The 19483-nt window shown below is 53.1% G+C and overlaps 1 protein-coding gene across 3 annotated transcripts; it reads left to right on the top strand.

Moving 5' to 3' along the window:
- The first annotated feature begins 7684 nt into the window (after nucleotides 1-7684).
- On the top strand, nucleotides 7685-13115 carry Tmem121 (transmembrane protein 121). 3 transcript variants are annotated; one of them, XM_027416686.2, is made up of 2 exons: nucleotides 7685-7797; nucleotides 9967-13115. In XM_027416686.2, exon 2 carries the CDS (start codon nucleotides 10149-10151, stop codon nucleotides 11103-11105), a length of 957 nt encoding a protein of 318 aa, XP_027272487.1. In that variant the 5' UTR covers nucleotides 7685-7797; nucleotides 9967-10148; the 3' UTR covers nucleotides 11106-13115. The 3 variants fall into 3 exon arrangements, with proteins under 3 accessions (XP_027272487.1, XP_027272486.1, XP_027272488.1); XM_027416685.2 differs by having other exon boundaries at nucleotides 7760-7821; XM_027416687.2 differs by lacking the exon at nucleotides 7685-7797 and adding an exon at nucleotides 7929-8119.
- Nucleotides 13116-19483: the final 6368 nt, after the last annotated feature.

Genomic DNA, 19483 nt, shown 5'->3' with positions numbered 1-19483 from the left:
GGGAAGGTCTCTGCTGAAGGCATCCTGAACATTGGTTTCACAGGTTCATAACATGTATGTCACGTCTATCTTTTGGGCACAGCAAACTACGTAATTTTGTCCTGCATGCCGTGTGGTTCGATGGTCCTGGGCAAGCAGGTCACGGCCATGTATACCTGTGTGGACGCTGAGCATCTTCGTGTCCTGTGGACCTCCAGCTTTGGCAGAGGAGATGTCCAGGTGTCATCTAAGAGAGAAGCTCAGGGCACATAGCTGTCTCCTGTTTAATCACAGGGACCTTGGCAATCGCTGTTAGCTCCTTAGTTAGCCGGTGTCATTTTACTCCATGGAAATCAGAGTAGAGTAGTTCTAGCATCAGTAACCCTTGGCCCAGAAACCCGACGGACCGACCGACCAGCTGACTCAAGCTTGTGGTCCAAAGCCCCGGGAGCTAGAGGTGCATGGGGTTGAGGCCTCAGGAGCCAGAGGACAGCCCCAGCCGCTCAGGTTAGAGGAATCTTGCTCTGCCTGCAGCAGTCAACGAAACCCTCAGCTTTGAGCAGTAGCTAGTGGTAGTGGCAGGCAGTGCAAGTTAGCACTACAGCTCCTAACCCTTGGGTGTTGAGTAATTGTGTCACCCGTCATCTTCTGCCTCTGTTCTGGTGTGTTCACTGTTGATAACACAGTCGCCACTGTTGGTGGTGTTACCAGATCAGCCTGCACTACTGTGGATACAAATCTCCAGTACATGAAAGATATTCTGAGGAAGCCTTTTGGGCATACTGTACACCAGGGGACATCTCGGATGTCTCCCACTTGACTGGAGGAGAAAGCTGAGCAGCCTGGTTATACAGTCTGAAGGGGTGCAGGACATGCTAACGGAGGATTCTATTTACACTAATCGGCATGGCTCCAAAGCCACAGAGAAACCCTGTCTGGAAAAACCAACCAACCAAACAAACAAAAAAACCCTCAAAAAACAAAAAACAAAAAGGCCTTCTAGTGTTAGTAACCAAACACAGCATGACAAGGCACTGTTGACTCCCCAAGGGAGCACTTACCCCCTCTGAGGAGTGGATGGGCCTGAGATGGAGAAGGGGAGAGAGGGGGAAATGGTGTTGGTATGTGAAATGAAAATTTTTTGAAAATAAAAAACCCTAACACCTAAGTAAGTGTTATGAAATTATATTGATATGAATATTCTGATAGGCAAATATATCAATTATCCAAACAAAATGCTATTTTTCGTCTAAAAAATAAAAATATCTTTCTAAAAAAAAATAGAGACCGGATGGTGGTGGCACATTCCTTTAATTCCAGCACTTGGGAGGCGGAAGCAGGTGGATATCTGTGGGTTCTGGGCTAGCCTTATCTACAGAGTGAGTTCCAAGACAGCCAAGGCTACACAGAGGAAACCCTGTCTTGAAACAAACAAAACAGCAACAACAAAAAGACTGGCTACATAAGTCATATCAAGGCTGTTTGAGGCAACCTGGTGGGAGGAGATGGATTCTGAGAGGCCAAAGAGTCAGGCAACCCCACCCCGACCGTTGGGAGCCCCACAAGAACACCAGGTGACCCAACCACAATGCATATAATGTATATGCAGAGGATTTAGAGCAGGTACTACTGGCTTCTTGCTGAGTCACAGCAGAGACCGCCCTCTTCCCGTCACGAGTGAGAGTGGCTTCTGGATCTTGCCTTTCTAGACAGGTGGAGCTGTGTAGAGTTGTTGGGAGTGGGGCAAGGCCCCTAGGAGTCAGTTATGGTGGCATATTCTCAGAGTGATGGTCAAATGTCCCAAACAGCCAGCTACTTTGAGAGCAGTGCCAAGAGGAGGGGCTGCTCAGCAGACAGCTCTCTGCTTCAGGCAGCCAGTCCTTCAGGAAGGATCTTGCTGCCACAGGAAGGTCTGTGGCCCACACCTCTGCTCATTTGCAGAAAAAATAAAGACTACTGGGTACTTACAATAGGGACTTACAGGTCAACACAGAACGGACATTCTCACCAGCTGTAGTAGCTTAGCAGTGTTGACTCCCGCCTCCGTGCCCTCGAGAGTCCCCTCAGCTTCTACGGCCTCTGTGCACAGTGTCTCCAGGTATGGTCATGAAGTCTCATGCCTTGTGTCCTCCCTGCAGGTGCCTCTAATGCTTTGTAGGAACTCCCGAGCTCAGAGCTGTCCCTGTTCTTAGGGTGCCTGGGGTGGGGGTTTGGGAGCATCCTTAACCCTTGCCCTGGTTCTCTCATTCTCTGGCCATAGTTGTCTCTTCCCTTAGTCATTGGTCAAAATCACAAGGTACTCTTTGATGGGGTAGGGGTGGGATGGGGCCAGAGTCAACCCACAGCTTAAATCTGGGAGAGAGCAGGGCTGGAGAGATAGCTCAGAGGTTAAGAGCACTGACTGCTCTTCCAGAGGTCCTGAGTTCAATTCCCAGCAACCACATGGTGGCTCACAACCATCTACAATTCAGTCTGGTGCCCTCTTCTGGCATGTAGGTAGAACAGTGTATATGAAATAAATAAATATTAAAAAAATAAATCTGGGAGAGAGGAGACACTAAGTAGACTTAGTGTCTAAGTAGACATGCAGTGGGCCAGTGGCTGCTGGGAAGGCTGTGCAGGGCACTGGCTAGAGGGGGGCTGTGGTGTGGCGGGATCCTGACAGAAAGAAGCCCAAGGAGGGTGGGACAAATGAGGACAGCTCCACTTGTTTGGAGCGGTAAATCTCATGCATGAGGGGGCTGGAGAGATGGTTAAGAACACTGGCTGTTCTTCCAGAGTCCTGAGTTCAATTCCCAGCAACCACATGGTGGCTCACAACCATCTGTAATGAGATCTGGTGCCCTCTTCTGGTGTGCAGGGATACATGGAAGCAGAATATTGTATATATAATAATCTTTAAAAAAATTTCATGCATGAGAAGAAGGTGGTAGGAAGTAGAGCCAGAGTGTAGCAGGGCCTAGGTCTGGTCTTTATTTTAAATGGCCTCTTCTGACTTGGGAGAGGTTCTGAGGTCCAACAGAAGGGAGGTGAGGCCTGCCCCGGGGAACTATGTGGGTTCCGGCTGATCTAGGAACAGGGTTCCATGTCCTGGTCATGAACTGTCTGGGTCTGAGAGTTTAGTAAGCTGAGGGTGTGTGCAGCCAGCCAAGGGGTCCAACTTTGGTACCTTCTCCATGCCGTGTGAGCGTGGCTCATGGTAGGCAGTTAAGCTCTACAAATTGAATTTTGGACTAGAGACTAGGTGAGATCCCTGGCGTGGGATGGGGCCACACTGGAGTGATGAAGCCAAGATCCAAGTCTGAGGCCTGAGCCCCGGGTCTCCCACAAGCAGTCGCTAGGAAAATGAGGTCACCTGAGGTTGTACGAGCAGGAAGTGACAGCCTGGGGATGGTGGTACCCTCATACTCATCCTAAGAGAAAGGACCTGTAAGTCACAGCACCTGGCAGTCAGGGGGATCTTATTGATGAGAGAGAGTGTGGGCCAAACTCTTTCTCCAGTGTGGTATGTCTGCAACCCTACTTCCTCTTTGTGGACCAGAGCTTTCCCCGAACCACTCTGCCCTGCATCACCATTGTACCCTAGGGACATTACAATGTGGTAATAGGGACAATGAATGTGATAGGGACAACTATCAGGCCTCTGAAGCCCTGGGATGCAAGCCAGGGAGCCAGGAACTAGATGAGTCAATGTCACCTCTCACCCACACGCAAACCTGAGGGACACGGCAGCGATTGTTAGCTGCCCCTCTGTGGCTCTCGCTGTTTGCTGCAGGCCTGGAGGTCTCCGAGCTCCATGTGTGTCTCACTAATTTCCTTGGACATCCTTTGGTCAAAAAGAGGGGAGATAGCTCAGTGGGTAGAATGCTTGACAAGAAAGCATGGTAACCATGTAAAAAGCTGGGCATGGAGTCTTTCGTCTACTAAACAGGAACTGGAAACAAGAGGCAAGAGAATCCTAGGCAATCGTTAGCCGGCCAGTTCAGTCAATTGGTGAGCTCCAGGTTCAGTGAGACCCTATTTCAAAAAACAAGGTGGAGAACTAAACTGGAATATGCCTGATATTGATCTCTGGCTTCTAAGTGTGTACATGTGCACACAAACACACACAGACCAACAAAAGAAAGACCTAATCATTCTGTTGATTTGTTGGGCCAAACAACACAGCAATTTCTCAACTGTCCTAGGAGGTTAGCTGGGAGCTGGGGTTGTAAGTCAGCTGGGAGAGTTCTTGCTTAGCTTGTGTGTCCTGAGTTCTGTTCCCAGCACCTGGCAAGCTGGATGTAATGGCACGGGCCCATGATCCCAGCACTCAGAAGGTGCCGGCAAGAGAATCAGAAATTAAAGATCAACAGGTTGGAGCTAGTTAGGGATTCATAAGACCTTGTCTCAAAAGAAAAAAATAATTACAGTTGAAAATAAGTGAAGGGTACATAAATGGAAATAAGTGAAAGACACAAACCCTTGGTTTAGTTTTTAAACAACTGCACTTGCTTGTTGAAAGGGTTCTGGGTCTAACTTTCAAGCTTTAATTTGATTGAGTTTCCTGGTTTGCCTTGGCTTTCACCTGGAATTTGCTTTCTTACCACAGCAATGGTTGCCAACCCAGTTTGTTAAAGAGGTAAGCAAAGGAGAATGTTCCCAGTGTTGGAACTCTGAGCTCTCTCCGTCAGGAGGTATCTGACAGGCTGTATGTTTCTGTGTTATGTCCCCTTAAATGTAAAATAATCAAGTGTATTTTAATCCCAGCACTCAGGAGGCTGAGGCAGGTGGATCTCTGTGAGTTCAAGCCAGCTTGGTCTACAGAGTGAGTTCCATGACAGCCAGGGCTGGCTACACAATGAGACTCTTGTTTCAAAACAACCCTTTGCTCCCAAATGGCTGCAGTGTTCCCTGAGAATTCACTGTGGCACCCTGGGATGCCTTATCAAACATTTCAGGAACTGTAGCTCCAACTAATGCAAGTCTTTGTGTTTCCCCACCCTGCCTGTACTGTTATGTCTTAAATATTCTTGCCTCACCACTGCCCAGCTGACTTTTTAATTCTCTTAATAGTAACTTTTGGAGAACAATGTTTCCCTCCTCTCTTGGTTCTGCTGGTTGACAGGGGACCCCAATAATGCTAAAGATACTCTATTTCACTTAGCCACACATACCTCTAGTTCAAGCAGAAGGTTGTAGATTCTTACGAAGTTCATTTATCAGTTTATAACATATCTTTTCGTGTGTGTATTGCAGGATGAACCCAGGGCCTTGCCTGGGCTAGGCTATCTCTCTGCCCCGAGTTTCACCCCAATTCCCAATTTACCTTTGATGAATAGTGCTTTCGTGTCATATCTAAGAATCTATTTTTTTTTTTTTTGCCTCAGGTTGTAAGGCTTTTCTTTTGATTTTTTTTTCTTCTGAAAGTTTCCTAACTTTGCATTTATATTAGGGCCTATGTACATTTTGGGTTAATTTTTGTCATGCTGTAAGATACTGAGCTCACGCTGTCGTCCTGCTGCAGTCCTGAGAAGCTGGGACTACAGGTATGGTCACAGTGCTGGCTTTCTCTTACTTATGGACAACACCTCAAAGCTTTCTGGATTTACTCGTGTGGAGTTGCTTCGGGCCAGAAATTGTATTGGCTTCTCACTGTGGCTGTAACAAACTGCTTGAAGCAGCAAACTTACCTGTGCGTTGGTATAGGCCCAAGCCTCAGCTGGCTGTAATCAAAGCGGCTTCTTCCTGAGACCATGTAGAGTCCACGTGCTGAGGTAACCACCTTCTAGAAGTCCATGCCCCTGGCCTCCTGGCCCGGGACTTCCTTCAGAGCCGCTCACTGCTGTGGCCTCTTCACATCCCTCTGAGCCAACCCTCCAGCCTTTCTCTCTCTTTTGAAGTCTTTAAAAATATATTTATTAGAGGGCTGGAGAGATGGCTCAGAGGTTAAGAGCACTGACTGCTCTTCCAGAGGTCCTGAGTTCAATTCCCAGCAACCACATGGTGGCTCACAACCATCCGTTATGAGATCTGGTGCCCTCTTCTGGTGTGCAGATATACACGGAAGCAGAATGTTGTATACATACATATGTATACATACATAATAAATAAATAAAATCTTTAAAAAATATATATTTATTAATTTATTTTTTACATTCCAATTCCAGCTCCCCTCTCTCCCCTCCTCCTGCTCCCCCGCCCCACCTTCCATCTGCTCCTCAGAGAGGATGAGACCTCCCCTAGGAAGTCTACTAAGTCTGTCTCATCATCTCATTGGCAGCCTTTCTCTCTTAAGGACCTTTGTAAAGACTCTGGGCCACCCATATGGTCCAGGGTGATGTCTCTTTTCGTGGTCTTGACCATGAACACAGCTGTAGAGTTGTCCCTTTTCCCACGTCTGATCATCTGGCCAGAGGTTCGAGGATGCCAACATGAGATACAGGGCACTGAGGCAAGCTTGCAGGTCTCAGGTGAGGGCTGGATTAACCGTGATGAGAGGATGCAGGAGTGAAGGAGGAAGAAACAGACGGGACAGGCCTGACAGGGCTGCCCATCCCTCTCCTCCCAGTACCCCATCTCAGTCTTGCTAGAGTCCTCCAGGGGGTGTTGCTCCCAGGCTCAGGGCTCTCAACTGCTGTCTCCTCTCTCCAAGATGGGTCTGGCCTGGCCCTGATGTCCAGCCCCCTGCTCCCTGAGGCTGAGGAGATCTGAATGGCTCATTGCTAGATGCAGAGTCTCTTCCTGGGCACTGCTTAGAGGGAGAGAGTGGGTTGGTGGCATCGATACTACTTATTACCCACTCTTCACTACTCTCTGCTGGTGGCTATATTGGACCTCCCCCCACCCCCCAGGGTAGCCCACTCTGGCCTGCTATTCTAGCTCCCCAGAGTCAAGGGAGGGCCACAAATTAGTCACCAGAACAAAACCTGCCACCCATTCACAATTGGCCACCAGTGTGCCCCATGTCTTATTTAGGGTGCTGACAGGTTTGGGGGAAGCTCAGCTCCACCCAGCTTCAGAGGCAAGGGCACTGCAGCGCCGGGCGCGCGCGGGGCGGGGAGTGTAGGTAACCAGCAAGCCTCCCTAGTTGTCCTCCTCCAGCGACAGGGGAGTCCTGCCCTCAGCGTGGCAGATTAGAAATGGGACGCTCAGAGAGGACAGGACCTGGAGAGAGGTCAAGCCTGGAGCCTTGCTAACGCACTCTGATGCGCTCCCATGCGGGCCTTCTTCTGGGAGCCGCACAGTTTGGATTTAGCCCACAGGGTATACAATTATAGAGCTAAGGTCTAGGCCCTGACACGTGTGTCTTTGTGGCCCACTGGGGAGTCTGGCCAGGAGGTATAATTGGGGCTAGTGGCTAGCAGCGGGGCGATCAGCTCCGCCCCACCCTCCGCAGGTCCCGGTCCAGTGGTCTGCCTGTTGTAGGTGAGCAGTCACTTTAGTGGCCGTCAGGGTCTGAGATTGGAGGGCTACAGAGGGATTTCGGGGTGTGTGGGGGACCGATGATACCCATCTGCCTCATTTTTTGCGGTGTGTTGAGGCCAAATGGACAGACCACGTGGTCTGGGGCGGATGGCAGGTTGTCTGGCACCTAGTGCCACCTGTCATGGGCGCAGGAGCGGCTCAGAACTGTCGTCATGGCAACCCGTACCACGCAACGGCCCTAGGACCTGGGTCCGCTCTTGGCTAGGGTCTGGGCGTCCCGGGGGCGCGAGGCGGGGCCTCGGCTGGAGGCGGTGCCCGCGGCGGAGGGGCGGAGCGCAGCACCGAGCGCCTGGGCCCCCGCGCTGAGGCTCGGCGGGGCCGGCCGCCGGCGCGCTGCATCTGGCCGGCCGGGTAGGCGCGGGATGCGAACGAACGGTGGGGCAGCAGGAGGCGGGCTGCTGGGCCGACCGGGTCGGGGGAGCTGGGCGGTAGGCGGCGGCTGCAGCGGCACGGCGGTGGCGGCCAGCTGGGCCTGTGCTATTCCCGCCCCCAGGCTGCGTGCCGTGGGATGGGCAGGGGCAGCTGCATGGCGGCGGAACCAGGCCCAGGCACTACTGGGGAAACCTTTAATGGGGAAAGACAAGCCGAGACGCGACCTGCTGGGGGCCGTTAGACCCTCCTCTCCGGGGTCGAGGAGGGAGGACCATTCTTTGCCTCAGCCCCTCCTTTGGAGGTACCACGCGAGTGGGGGGTCCTTGCGAAGCTGAGGAACAGGCAGGCGTATTAGAGCTTGGAGGCCTGAATCTGTGTGTGATGCTTGAGCAATGGGCAGGCTTGGCAGGGACGGACATTTGGGCCTGGCTTGAGACACCCAGGGGAGGTGGACCTGGCCTTGGTCCCTGGGAACATGGCTAGGACAGAATGTGGGGGAGGGGACGCGGGGTTTGGGTTCTGGCTTTCCGGAGGCCGGGGCACTCCTAGGGGTTGGAGGTCTGTCCATTACTACTTTAAAGCCTTTTGCTCGTGGCGTTTGGCATTTGACAGTGACTGAGCAAAGGAGTGATGGCGTGCAGATGACGGGGAGAGAGGATTAGCCCGCAGAGACTCTTTGGCCTGGACAAACTGCTTAGAGGAAGGAAAGCTGTCAGTGTTTGGCTGTAGCCAGTGGGGTTCCCGGTGGACAGGAGTGGGCCCAGTCCGCGCTCCTGGGAGAGGAGTGAGCACCTACCAGTGGGCGTGAAAATGTGGTGTGTCCCTGAGTAGCAGGACTGTGTGGCTCCTTAGAGTCCTGGTGTGGGCAGATGACTCCCTAAACACCTTGTTAGCTGTGGTGTGGCTGTGAGAGCCCAAGGGGCGAATAGAGCAGCAAAAGCTGAGATGAGAAAGGGCTGTGGACTTTGAGGGTGACTGTGGTGTCGCCAGGAGCAGGCTGAATGCATCTCTGTCGAGGGTGGCAAATAAGTTTTATGTCTTTGTCTAGACAGGACAGCAAACAGAGGCCTCACGCCAGGTGTTGAGGAGGGGAGAGTAGAGCCCTGATTGGAAGTGACTTTCGGTTGGATGGGTGAAGGCTGCCAGAAGTGTGAACAGGCCCGGATATCAGAACCCACAATCTGGGTACCACAGACGTGGCAGCCAGTACTAGGGACTTAGGAAGAGACAGTCCTGCCAGAGCTTTCCCGAGGTTGGCCCTGGAGGTGGAGGGAAGCCGGCCGCAGAAGCCCACCGACAGGCCGGAGGAACTGGAAGTGCAAATGTGTTGGCTCAGATAGAGGACACAGCAGGAGGTGTGGTCAGGAGGAGAACACTTCTCCTGGGCGACGGCTAGCAGCGATGGGTCAGGGACGATAATGGTCTGCTTTGTCCTAGACAGCCCCAGGAAGGGGAGAGAGGAAAGGGGGAGGGTGGTGGTGTAAGGCCGTCGCAGAAAAGCACGGGTGTGTGTGTGTGTGTGTGTGTGTGTGTGTGTGTGTGTGTGTGTGTGTGCGCGGGGGGGGGGCGGCGCTTGTAGGATGGGTATCTCAGGATTTGGATGACTGTCCATCTAAGGATCGGAAAACTCGCTCAGTGCCTTGTCTCCAGGGTGGGACCCGGGTCTCCAATTCTCCTTGTGCGCCTAGTACAGCACAGCACCAGGAAAGGATGCCCACGACCTCCAAACAAGCGGCCTAAAGCCGCGGGTCTTGGCGCTGTGGTCCAGGCTGTCAGAGCCAGGAGAGACGGAGATGTGGGTCCAGCCGCCACAAATCACCAGGGTTTTTAGAATGCGAGTGGCGGCGGGTATGTGTGTGTGTGTGTGTGTGGGAGGGGGGCGGGGGACCACTTCCGTTCCATTTCCTTCCTGGCGGTGGCGGGAATGAGATGGTCCCTCAGGTGGGGCTGCAGCGCCCTCTGGAGGCCCCGTTTCCTGGCTGCAGGTCTCGGGTGCCAGCAGCGGCGCGTGCGTGCGTCCAAGGAGGCCTCCTGCACCGGGCGTGGGGACAGCACCGCGCGCAGGCCTGGGGAGGCTGTGGTGCTCCCTGCCAACCCCAGCGCTACCGCCTCTACAGCACAATCTGACTTGTCTCTGGTCTCTCCCAGGTTCCGAGCTCGCCGGCCAGGAGCGGCAGCGCGCTCCGGGCAGCTGGACAAACCCCGCGCCCGGCTGCGCTGCGCCATGCCGGAGGGTTGAGTGTCGCGGACGTTGCTCTGGGACACAGCAGGACCTCGTCCCGCTTTGCGTGGGGACTGCGCGCGCCAGGGCAGAGCCCGGGCCGCTGACCATGGTGCTGCCGCCTCCGGACCGGCGCCACGTGTGCCTGACCACGCTGGTGATCATGGGCAGTATGGCAGTCATGGACGCGTACCTGGTGGAGCAGAACCAGGGCCCGCGCAAGATCGGGGTGTGCATAATCGTGTTGGTAGGCGACGTGTGCTTCTTGCTGGTGCTGCGCTACGTGGCCGTGTGGGTGGGCGCCGAGGTGCGCACGGCCAAGCGTGGCTACGCTATGATCCTCTGGTTCCTCTATATCTTCGTGCTGGAGATCAAGCTCTATTTCATCTTTCAGAACTACAAGGCAGCGCGGCGTGGAGCGGCCGACCCGGTGGCTCGCAAGGCGCTGACACTGCTGCTGTCCGTGTGCGTGCCAGGACTGTTCTTGTTGCTTGTGGCACTAGACCGCATGGAGTACGTGCGCACCTTCCGAAAGCGCGAAGACCTTCGCGGCCGCCTCTTCTGGGTGGCCTTAGATCTGCTGGATCTGCTGGACATGCAGGCCAATCTCTGGGAGCCGCCGCGCACCGGGCTGCCGCTGTGGGCCGAAGGCCTCACCTTTTTCTATTGCTACATGCTGCTGCTGGTGCTGCCCTGCGTGGCGCTCAGCGAGGTCAGCATGCAAGGGGAGCACATCGCACCGCAGAAGATGATGTTGTACCCGGTGCTCAGCCTGGCCACTGTCAACGTGGTGGCTGTGCTGGCCCGTGCAGCCAACATGGCGCTCTTCCGAGATAGCCGAGTCTCGGCCATCTTCGTGGGCAAGAACGTGGTGGCACTGGCCACCAAGGCCTGCACGTTCCTCGAGTACCGTCGCCAGGTTCGCGACTTCCCACCACCTGCGCTTGCGCTTGAGCTGCAGCCACCTCCTTCCCAGCGCAATTCGGTGCCGCCGCCTGCACCACTGCATGGTCCGCCAGTGCGTCCCCACGGGCCCTCACCCACTCGTGACGCGTTGGACACGTGACAGGCCCCCCCCCGCGGGCCGCACAGACGCTGGACTAGCTGCTGCGCGCGCGTGTGGTTTGCATGGGATGGGATGAGGCAGGCTCCCATTAGGGACAGGTGCTGTGAGTACCTGTGCAGTGCCTGGGGTGCCGGGGCCGCGTCTGCTTCTTCATCTCAGGAATCTCTCGGACCACGGACCTTCAGCTCCCACTCCACTGGCTCTCCTCGATGCACAGGGCAGTTGGTGAGGCCTGGTCCCAAGTGGAGATGCCTCAGCTCCCGCCTGCTGCTGGGCTGCCGGGGTGGGGAGGGAGGTCAGTGTTCCAGGAGATCTAGACTTACACGGTAGGAGCCCCTGGCTCAGAGTTTGGGGCCAAGGAAGCCTCTGTCATTTTAAAGACTTGTGTTTACAGTTTTGTACACAAAGCCTGGCTGTTTTTCCTGTTTCACGAGTCCCCTGCCTAAGAGCTGGGCAGAGTGGCAAGGACTGGTGAGTGCTGGCGGCCATGGGCAGCCAGGTACTTCTGGAGCAAACTTCTGGGTCTCTTCTTGAGGTGGTTCTCAGTCGTTCCTGGGTGGGTCTGTTATTATGGCCCTGTGTCAGAGACACTGCCTCTTCTCCCATCTCCCTGCGTCTGTTCCTACAGACTCTGCTCTTCCTGAGGTATCCTGACCCTCCTGTGCCCCCAGTTCTTCAGTGTTCACAGTTGTCCAGGCCTCATGTCCCCGCCCTTCCCACTCAGGTTCAGAAGTGTCCTCGCATCCATCCCCTTCATGTACAAACATCCTCTTCTGTCTGTGGGTGACGTGGGCTCATGACTGCCAGTGTCAAATGGGACCAGGTGCCAGCTCTGTTCCCAAGTTGAAGCTGCATGCAACCTCCGCCAGAAGAGCAGTCTGGCCTCGTGTCACCCCAGCCTGGCCCTGCCCCAGACACTGGCCAGTCCCGCAGTGCCCTGGCCCAGTGCACAGGCTTTGATGTCTGTCTGTGGTCTCTCCCTGACTTCCACTCCAAATCTGCAGTGACTGAGTTCACCGGGCCTAGGAGGGTCTCTTTGGGGCATTTGGGGAGGGGCTTTAATGAGGCTGTTTGAGGGGGCCTTAACTGTAAGGGGTAATGGCTGGCCTGGCGTCTGCAGCGCCATGCGGACCCCCATGGCCTGCCAGGCCTGTGTCACTGCATTGCCTGGTCCTCACATTGATTTACACCCTTGTGATTCAGAGTAGGAGGTCTGCTGTCCGGTCTGACCTGCTGTAGCGGGGTGTGGATTCAGCTGTGCCCAGCAGGGCAGCTCCATCCCTGTGCCCACCTCTGGATGCACTGACTGTGCCCACCTGTGCCCACCTCTGGATGTCCCTTCCCTACCCAGAGAGCTGCTTCTCTGAGTCTGAATTTAGAGCATCGCCTGCTTTGCAAGCAGCTGTCCTCGGAGACACAGGGATGGCCCATGTGTCTGTTCCCCTCACTTGGTGGAGGGTGGCTAGTGCCTCTCTGGCTTCCATACTGGGCCTTGTCCCTACCTCAGACTATATCCCCCACAGTGCCTGATGAGCACCCCGAAGGCCTTGGCTCTGGGTTCTACACCCCAAGACACTGCAACCTACTGACAAGCTGAGAGAGTGGAGGCCTGTGGTGCACGCAGGACAGTGACCCTGTAGAGTGTGCATGGGCTGGCTGCAGGAGTCCCTCAGTTAGTGCGCAGACCCTGGCTGTCTTTGGCTCTGTGTGGTCTTGGACGGGGGGCGCAATGGATGAGGCCCAAGAGGTGAGCTGTAATTCTGAGCATCTGGGGTGTTGCCTGTGTCCTTCTCTTGTTGAAGGCAGGACCATCCTATCTGTCCACTCTTGTCTCTGTGCTCACATTTGCTAAAGCGTCAGATACATCTGGCTGTCCCTTTCCTAACTTCTTCCCCGCAGAGGAAGTTTCTCTATTTAACAGTTTTGGCTGTCCTGGAACTCATTCTGTAGATCAGACTGGCCTTGAACTCACAGAGATCCACCTGCTGGGATTAAAGGTGGGCGCCACCACTGCCCGCCTCTTTCCCCAACTTCTTGAATGGCTTGTGTGGCCAGATGTGGTAGAGAAGGGAGCTAGGGGTCCCTTTGTGCTCAGTCATTCAGTCTTGGTTAATAAACCCTGGTGCTAGGTGCTGACCTTGACCCACAAGCCTCGAGAGGACTGGGGATGATAGGCTTCCGGGAGAGGCACTGGCGAGAGCGGGTCCTGAGTACATGGACAGAAGTTTGGACATGGACCCTCAAACATTAGGTGTCCCAGGGCTGTGAGTGGTGGCTTGGCAAAGGTACCACTTGAGATGGGGGGAAGAGCTGTAGTCATGGGGACCCCCACTGAGTACCTCAGGCGAAGCGTTGAGTAAGGAAGTTGATGACTGCAAAAGGACAGGGAGGTGGGCAGTGAACAGAATAGGGGCCCCACGCCCTGTGAGGTATGGAGGATTCCTCCTAAGCCCTCAAGTAGGTTTTGGAAGGATGGAGTGTCGGGGTACGTTCACTGTGAGGTCCCTGAATGTGCCTGTTTCAGAAGGGGAGTCTGAGATCATACGAAGCCTTAGACATCATAGGTCAAAGGCTAGCCAGGTAAAAATACAAGGGAATTTAATAGGGAAAAGCCTTACTTACAGAGCTACCTAGCCAGCCGGCGGGCAGCAGTCTGTACAACAAGCCAAAGATGACAGCAAAAGCAACCAACCACATAAGCATCCCTCACTCTATGTCACCCTGACCACGCCCTTGAAGGAGTGGTCAGGCACACCTGTAGCCAGCCCCTAAGCAGGCGTGGCTACAGCTTCCCCTACACTAAGCCACCTTAGAGAGTGAACCAACCAGTGAAGACAGCCTAAGGAGAGGAGAGAGGTGGCTTGCACTGGAGGGCGTGGTGGGGAGGGTGCTTCTGGAAGGCCTGTGGGGGTTGGGGAGGGAAATACTCCCCGAGTGCTTGGACAAGAGTCAGGAGGAAGAGAAATGGGCATCAAGGCTATGCCCTGGGGCGGAGGCTGTCCCCAGGAGCCGTAACCCTCCAAGGGACTGACCCATCTGTGATATCATCAACAGCACGTTCACCTTCATCACCCCCTACCAGACAAGGTCACGTGACATTTCCAACTTATGTGGCAAGGCTCACTGGAGGGTCAGAGAAGCCCTGTTTGGATACATTAACCACCTGTGCCCATGTCCCAGGGTGGGACCTGTGGTGTGCTCAACTTGCACTGTCCCGAGAGACAGTGGCATTACTGTATGGAGCTTGACCGTCCCAAGATCTGAAATTTTAACCAGAGTTCAGAGATGTCTGCAGACCTGGAGCCTAACCCCAGGGTGCTCAAGACTTGTTCCCACAGCCCAGGTGCTGGGACCTGAACTCCAGTCCTCCGCAAGAGCAGCGAGTACAGCGGTCTCCTCTCAGCTTTCCCAACTGTTCATTTCTGAGATGGGCTCTCATACTGGTACACAGTTCGATTGGTCCCAAACTCCTGGGCTCCAGTGGCCTTCCTGCCTTGGCCTCCTCAGCAGCTGAGAACACGGGTGCCACCTTCCTGACCTACACAGTCTGCTTATTTATGGAGACAGGGTCTCATGTCTCACAGGTGGCCTTGAATTCACTCTGAATCTGGGGATCATGGCCTTGAACCACCGCTCTTTCTGCCCTACTTCCCAGAGCTGGGATTATAGGCACGAACACTGTGCCCACCACCCTTTTGTAAAAGGGGTGTTGTATGAAACTCAGGATGCTTGCATGATAGACAAACACTCTGCCGACTGAATGACATCTTCAGCCCAACGGGGGCGGGGAAGGAAAGGTAGGGCAAAGCCATAGAATAACTCTTCCGTAGTCCTTTTCTGGCGCAGGTGAGAGGGGTGTGTGCATTATGGCTCTTGGCTCTACCCTCTCTCTCTCTCTCTCTCTCTCTCTCTCTCTCTCTCTCTTTTTTCCGAGACAGGGTTTCTCTGTGGCTTTGGAGGCTGTCCTGGAACTCACTCTGTAGACCAGGCTGGTCTCGAACTCACAGAGATCCATCTGCCTCTGCCTCCCGAGTGCTGGGATTAAAGGCGTGCGCCACCACCGCTCAGCTGGCTCTACCTTTCTCTAGTCAGACTTTGGTCAGGGGTCAGGGCAGGGGTGAGGACTATGTTTGTTGTGTGCGATGCCTGGGCAGACCTTGAAGACCTCAGCATTATCCATGCCACACTGGCTAATGTTAGAGGAGGCAGGCTCTTGTGAGTTGTGTTGGGGAGCACCTGCCAGGTCCTTATTGTCTTCCTGGGGCCAGGCCAAGAGGAAGCAGAACCCTCAGGCTCTGGTGTGCTGCCCGTTGAGCTTGGGGTGCTGATCTTGGGATCAGGAGTCAGTGTTTTCTCTGCTACCATGACACTACGGCAGGCTTTCAAAGTCAAATCCCAGACATGACCACGCATGGCAGAACCACAAGAAGGTATAGAGGCTGTCCTAGGAGCTAGATGAGGCTTTGGGTCCCCTTGGGTCCCAAGCTAGGGCTTCTGAGGAGGGAGGGACGCCTAGGAATACCCATTCCATCTTTATTTTGATATTATTTGGAGTGACAGTGGGACGGGGCCAGACTGGTCTTGCCAGTCTGATCCCACCACAGGGGAAAGTCTGAACCTGTGACCCTTCATCGTCCACTCTCAGGCACCCTCACGTTTGCTACAGAACAGTGGTCTCAAAATAACGAAATCGGGATTCACCAAAATCAAGCCCACTTATCTTAACAGGAGAAACTTTCTGTGATCGGATTCCTCTGAGCAAAGAAACAAGAGGGATACCAACCAGCGGCCCTCAGAAAAGCCATCTACTCCTTCCTCATTTTTATGGTTTACCCTGCCTCCTAGGAGCTCCTTTGCTAAGCCTTCAGCCCAGGATAAAGTGAGGAGCTGGGGACCACCCTCATGTTAAGACCTGAGCAACTTCACTTGTGAAAACGAGAGAAGAGAAAGAAATGCAAAGACTTCCTTAGCCAGAGGTGGGCAAAGGGGCTATTACCTCTGTGGCTCACTCTGGGTAGGGCAGGTGTGTGCCAAACCTGTAGGTATGTGGGAATTCTCTGGGGGCAGGACTGTACCTGGTGCTGGACCCCCCAAGATGCACGGCTTTGGATGAATGAAGAAAGAGAAAGGGCTCATTGGAGAGGACACAGGACAGAGTGCAGGAGGCAGAGGCAGGCCCCCAGGAGGCCTGATCAGGACTGGCCTACAGGGCCGTCTTAGTGGGTCACTTGATTAAACACTGTGACCAGAGCAACTTGGGAAGGAAAGGGTTTATTAGGCTTCCTCACCACTGTTCATCACTGAAGGAATTCAGGACAGGCACTCAAACAGGGCAGGGACCTGGAGGCAGGAGCTGAGGTAGACTTCATGGAAGGGTGCTCCTTACTGGCTTGGTCTTCATGGCTTGTTCAGCCTGCTTTCTTACAGAACCCAGGACAACCAGACCAGGGAAAGCACCACCCACAATGGCCTGGTCCCTCTCCCATCCATCACTAATTAAGAAAGTGACCTCCATGCTTGATAACAGCCCCATCTTATGGAAGCATTTTCTTAACTGACATTCCCTCCTCTCAGATGATTTTTAGCTTGTGTCAAGTTGACATAAAACCAGATAGCACAAGGGCCCAGAAGCCAACTCCTCCCTGTGGTAAGACTTCAGTTTTCTTGAGATTTCCCCCTGGTGTCATGGTTGATTTGAGTGGACTCTGTGCTTACCTGAGCTAGGATTGGCATAGTTGGCTCAGCCAAGGAGTATACAACTTCCCTCTGAGATAGAAAACTCAGGGCAACTCTACAGCTTGACATTGTGTCCTTCCAAGACCTTAAACCCAAAGTGAACTAACTCAAGGTTCTGCCCTTACAAAAGGGCTTAAAGTGGGGAGTTCACCATTGTTCTCTGATGACCCAGTGGGAGGATGCTGCAGGTACCATCTTGGCAGCAGAGATTAACTCTCACCATACACAACTTGCTAGCGTCTTGATCTTGGACCTCTAGCTTTTAGAAACATGAGAGGTAAGCTTTCGTTATTGATAAGTTTCCCAGCGTGGAGCATATTGTGACAGCAGTACAAACATGGAGAGAGCATTTAACTCATCCATCGGAGTTCATTCCTCTTTGCTGCAAGTCTGGGCAGGTAGCCAGGCCGCTATTCTTCTGGGACCCAAGTACCTCCTGTCTCATTTTCCTTGGTGTGAGTTACATTTTTAGGACTTCAGCTACTCCCTTAGGTTGTAGCCAGAGAGAGGGCTGAAGAGGTTGAAAAGGGCCCTGATAGGATTTCTTTGTGGGTGGTGCTTGGAGGCTGACTTTAGACACACGCTCACTCTCCTGAGTTAGGCAGGTTTTCTTCACAGACAAATGTCAGAAACAGTTTAAAGTAGAAGAGATTTATTTTTGTCTCATAAGTTCAGAGATTTTAGTCTGTAGCTGGCTCCACTGTTTTGGGCCTGAGGGAAGACAATGTCAGGATGGCAGAAGTGTGTGGTGGAAGCTACTCATTTCATGGCAGCCAGGCAGGTATGTGTGTGGACAGAGACCCCTTCAAAGACCTATTTCCTTCAAACAGGCTCCACCTTCCAGGGTCTACTGCTTCTAACGACACTACGAAATCGTAAATCTTTCATGAGGTCAGAGCCCTCAGGAGTCAATCACTTCCCAATATTCACCAGTGACCAACCACTTTCTCCCGTGATCCTCTGCAAGGTATGCAAACCATACCTTTCTGTCCAGAACTTAGACGTTCGTGCCCTACACTCAGGTGGGGAGCAGGAAAAGGGTTTACTCTTTGGGTGCCCTGTGACCAGGAGTAGCAAAGAAAGGTGTCACCCCTGGAAGCACAGGTGCTGTGCCCTGCTAACTCGGTCTTTTCAGCCCTCACTGTGACCTGTGTTCTCAGTGGTGTGGGCAGCTCGATGTTCAGTTCCTCACCCAGGCCTGGCCTTGACAGAGTCATAGCAGTGGCTGCCAGCCAGGCTCTGCATTCTGGATTAATTATCTTTTCCCTGGCTATTTGTGGGGCTGACTGTCTCATTCTTTTTTGGGAATATCCCTTCTCTGGATTCCTTTGTAATTCCGTTTTCCTTCTCCATTATTATTCCCCATTTTTGGTTTTTTGAGACAGGGTTTCTCTGGGCAGCCTTGGCTGTCCTGGGACTCACTCTGTAGACCAGGCTGGCCTTGATCCCATAGAGATCTGCCAGTCTCTGCCTCCCGAGTGCTGGGATTAAAGGCGTGTGCCACCAACGCCAGGCTAATTTTATTTTCCTTAAATGGATTTTTTTTTTTTTTTGCTGTTGTTTAAAGACAGGATCTTGCTGTTTATCCCCATCTAGGCTTGACTTGCAGGTTTCCTGCCTCAGCCTCCCCTTGCTGGGCTTGTAGGGCTTTTATTTGTTGTCGATCCTTGGTTAAATGGGTCTTAGTTTGAAGAGCTAGAGGCACCATCATCCTTGGGATGAATTTCACGTGCTGGTTTTTATAATGTAACGGGTACTTGCACTCCCACCGCCCAAAACCAGAGTTGCGCCCATGTGAACAGGGCCTTCCCACTCCTCTCCCCGGGCCCTACAGCCGCATTTCTTTGGTTTTCTTCTATACGATTTACTTACTTATTTTTTTTTTTTTTTTTTTTTTTTTGTGGGAGACAGGGCCTCGATACATATCCTTGGCTGGAATCAAATTTGCAACAGTCCTCCACCTGCATTCTGAAGTGGAGTTACAGAGGTGTGCCACGATGCTTGGCTACTTTTATTGAATCTATATGTATTCATGAAACGGATAATTTTTAGTTCTACAAAACCTCCTACGACTTACTTCTTTTTTATTTATTTATTTACTGATTGATTGATTTTATTGATTTAGTTATTGATTGATTCTACTTCCATGTATATCTGTACACCAGAAAAGGGCACCAGATCTCATAACGGATGATTGTGAGCCACCATGAGGTTGCTGGGAATCGAACTCAGGACCTCTGGAAGAACATTCAGTGCTCTTAACCTCTGAGCCATCTCTCCAGCCCATGACTTACTTCTTACTACATATTTTATTAAGGGTTTCCATATTGTGGCATGTTCTTCATTTACTCTGAGCATCAGTTAAAAATCTATCATGTGGGCCCAGGGGTGGTGGCGGCGGCGCACGGCTTTAATCCCAGTGCTCTGGGAGGCAGAGGAGGCAGGCGGATCTCTAAAGAGCAAAAGAGTTCCAGGACAGGCTCAAAAGCTACACAGAAAAACCCTGCCTCAAACTGCCCCCCTAAAAAAAAATCTATCATGTGCCAGGTGTGGTGGCCCACGCCTGCAACCCTGGCACCCAGGGAGCAGAGGCAGGAGAATTTCTGTAGATTGAGACCAGGCCAGTCTACATAGCGAGTTCC

This window comes from Cricetulus griseus, chromosome 5 (assembly GCF_003668045.3).
Source record: "Cricetulus griseus strain 17A/GY chromosome 5, alternate assembly CriGri-PICRH-1.0, whole genome shotgun sequence".
NCBI classification, from domain to species: Eukaryota; Metazoa; Chordata; class Mammalia; order Rodentia; family Cricetidae; genus Cricetulus; species Cricetulus griseus.
The sequence above is the reverse complement of the archived record's forward strand: the minus strand, read 5'-3'. Positions and strand labels throughout refer to the sequence as shown.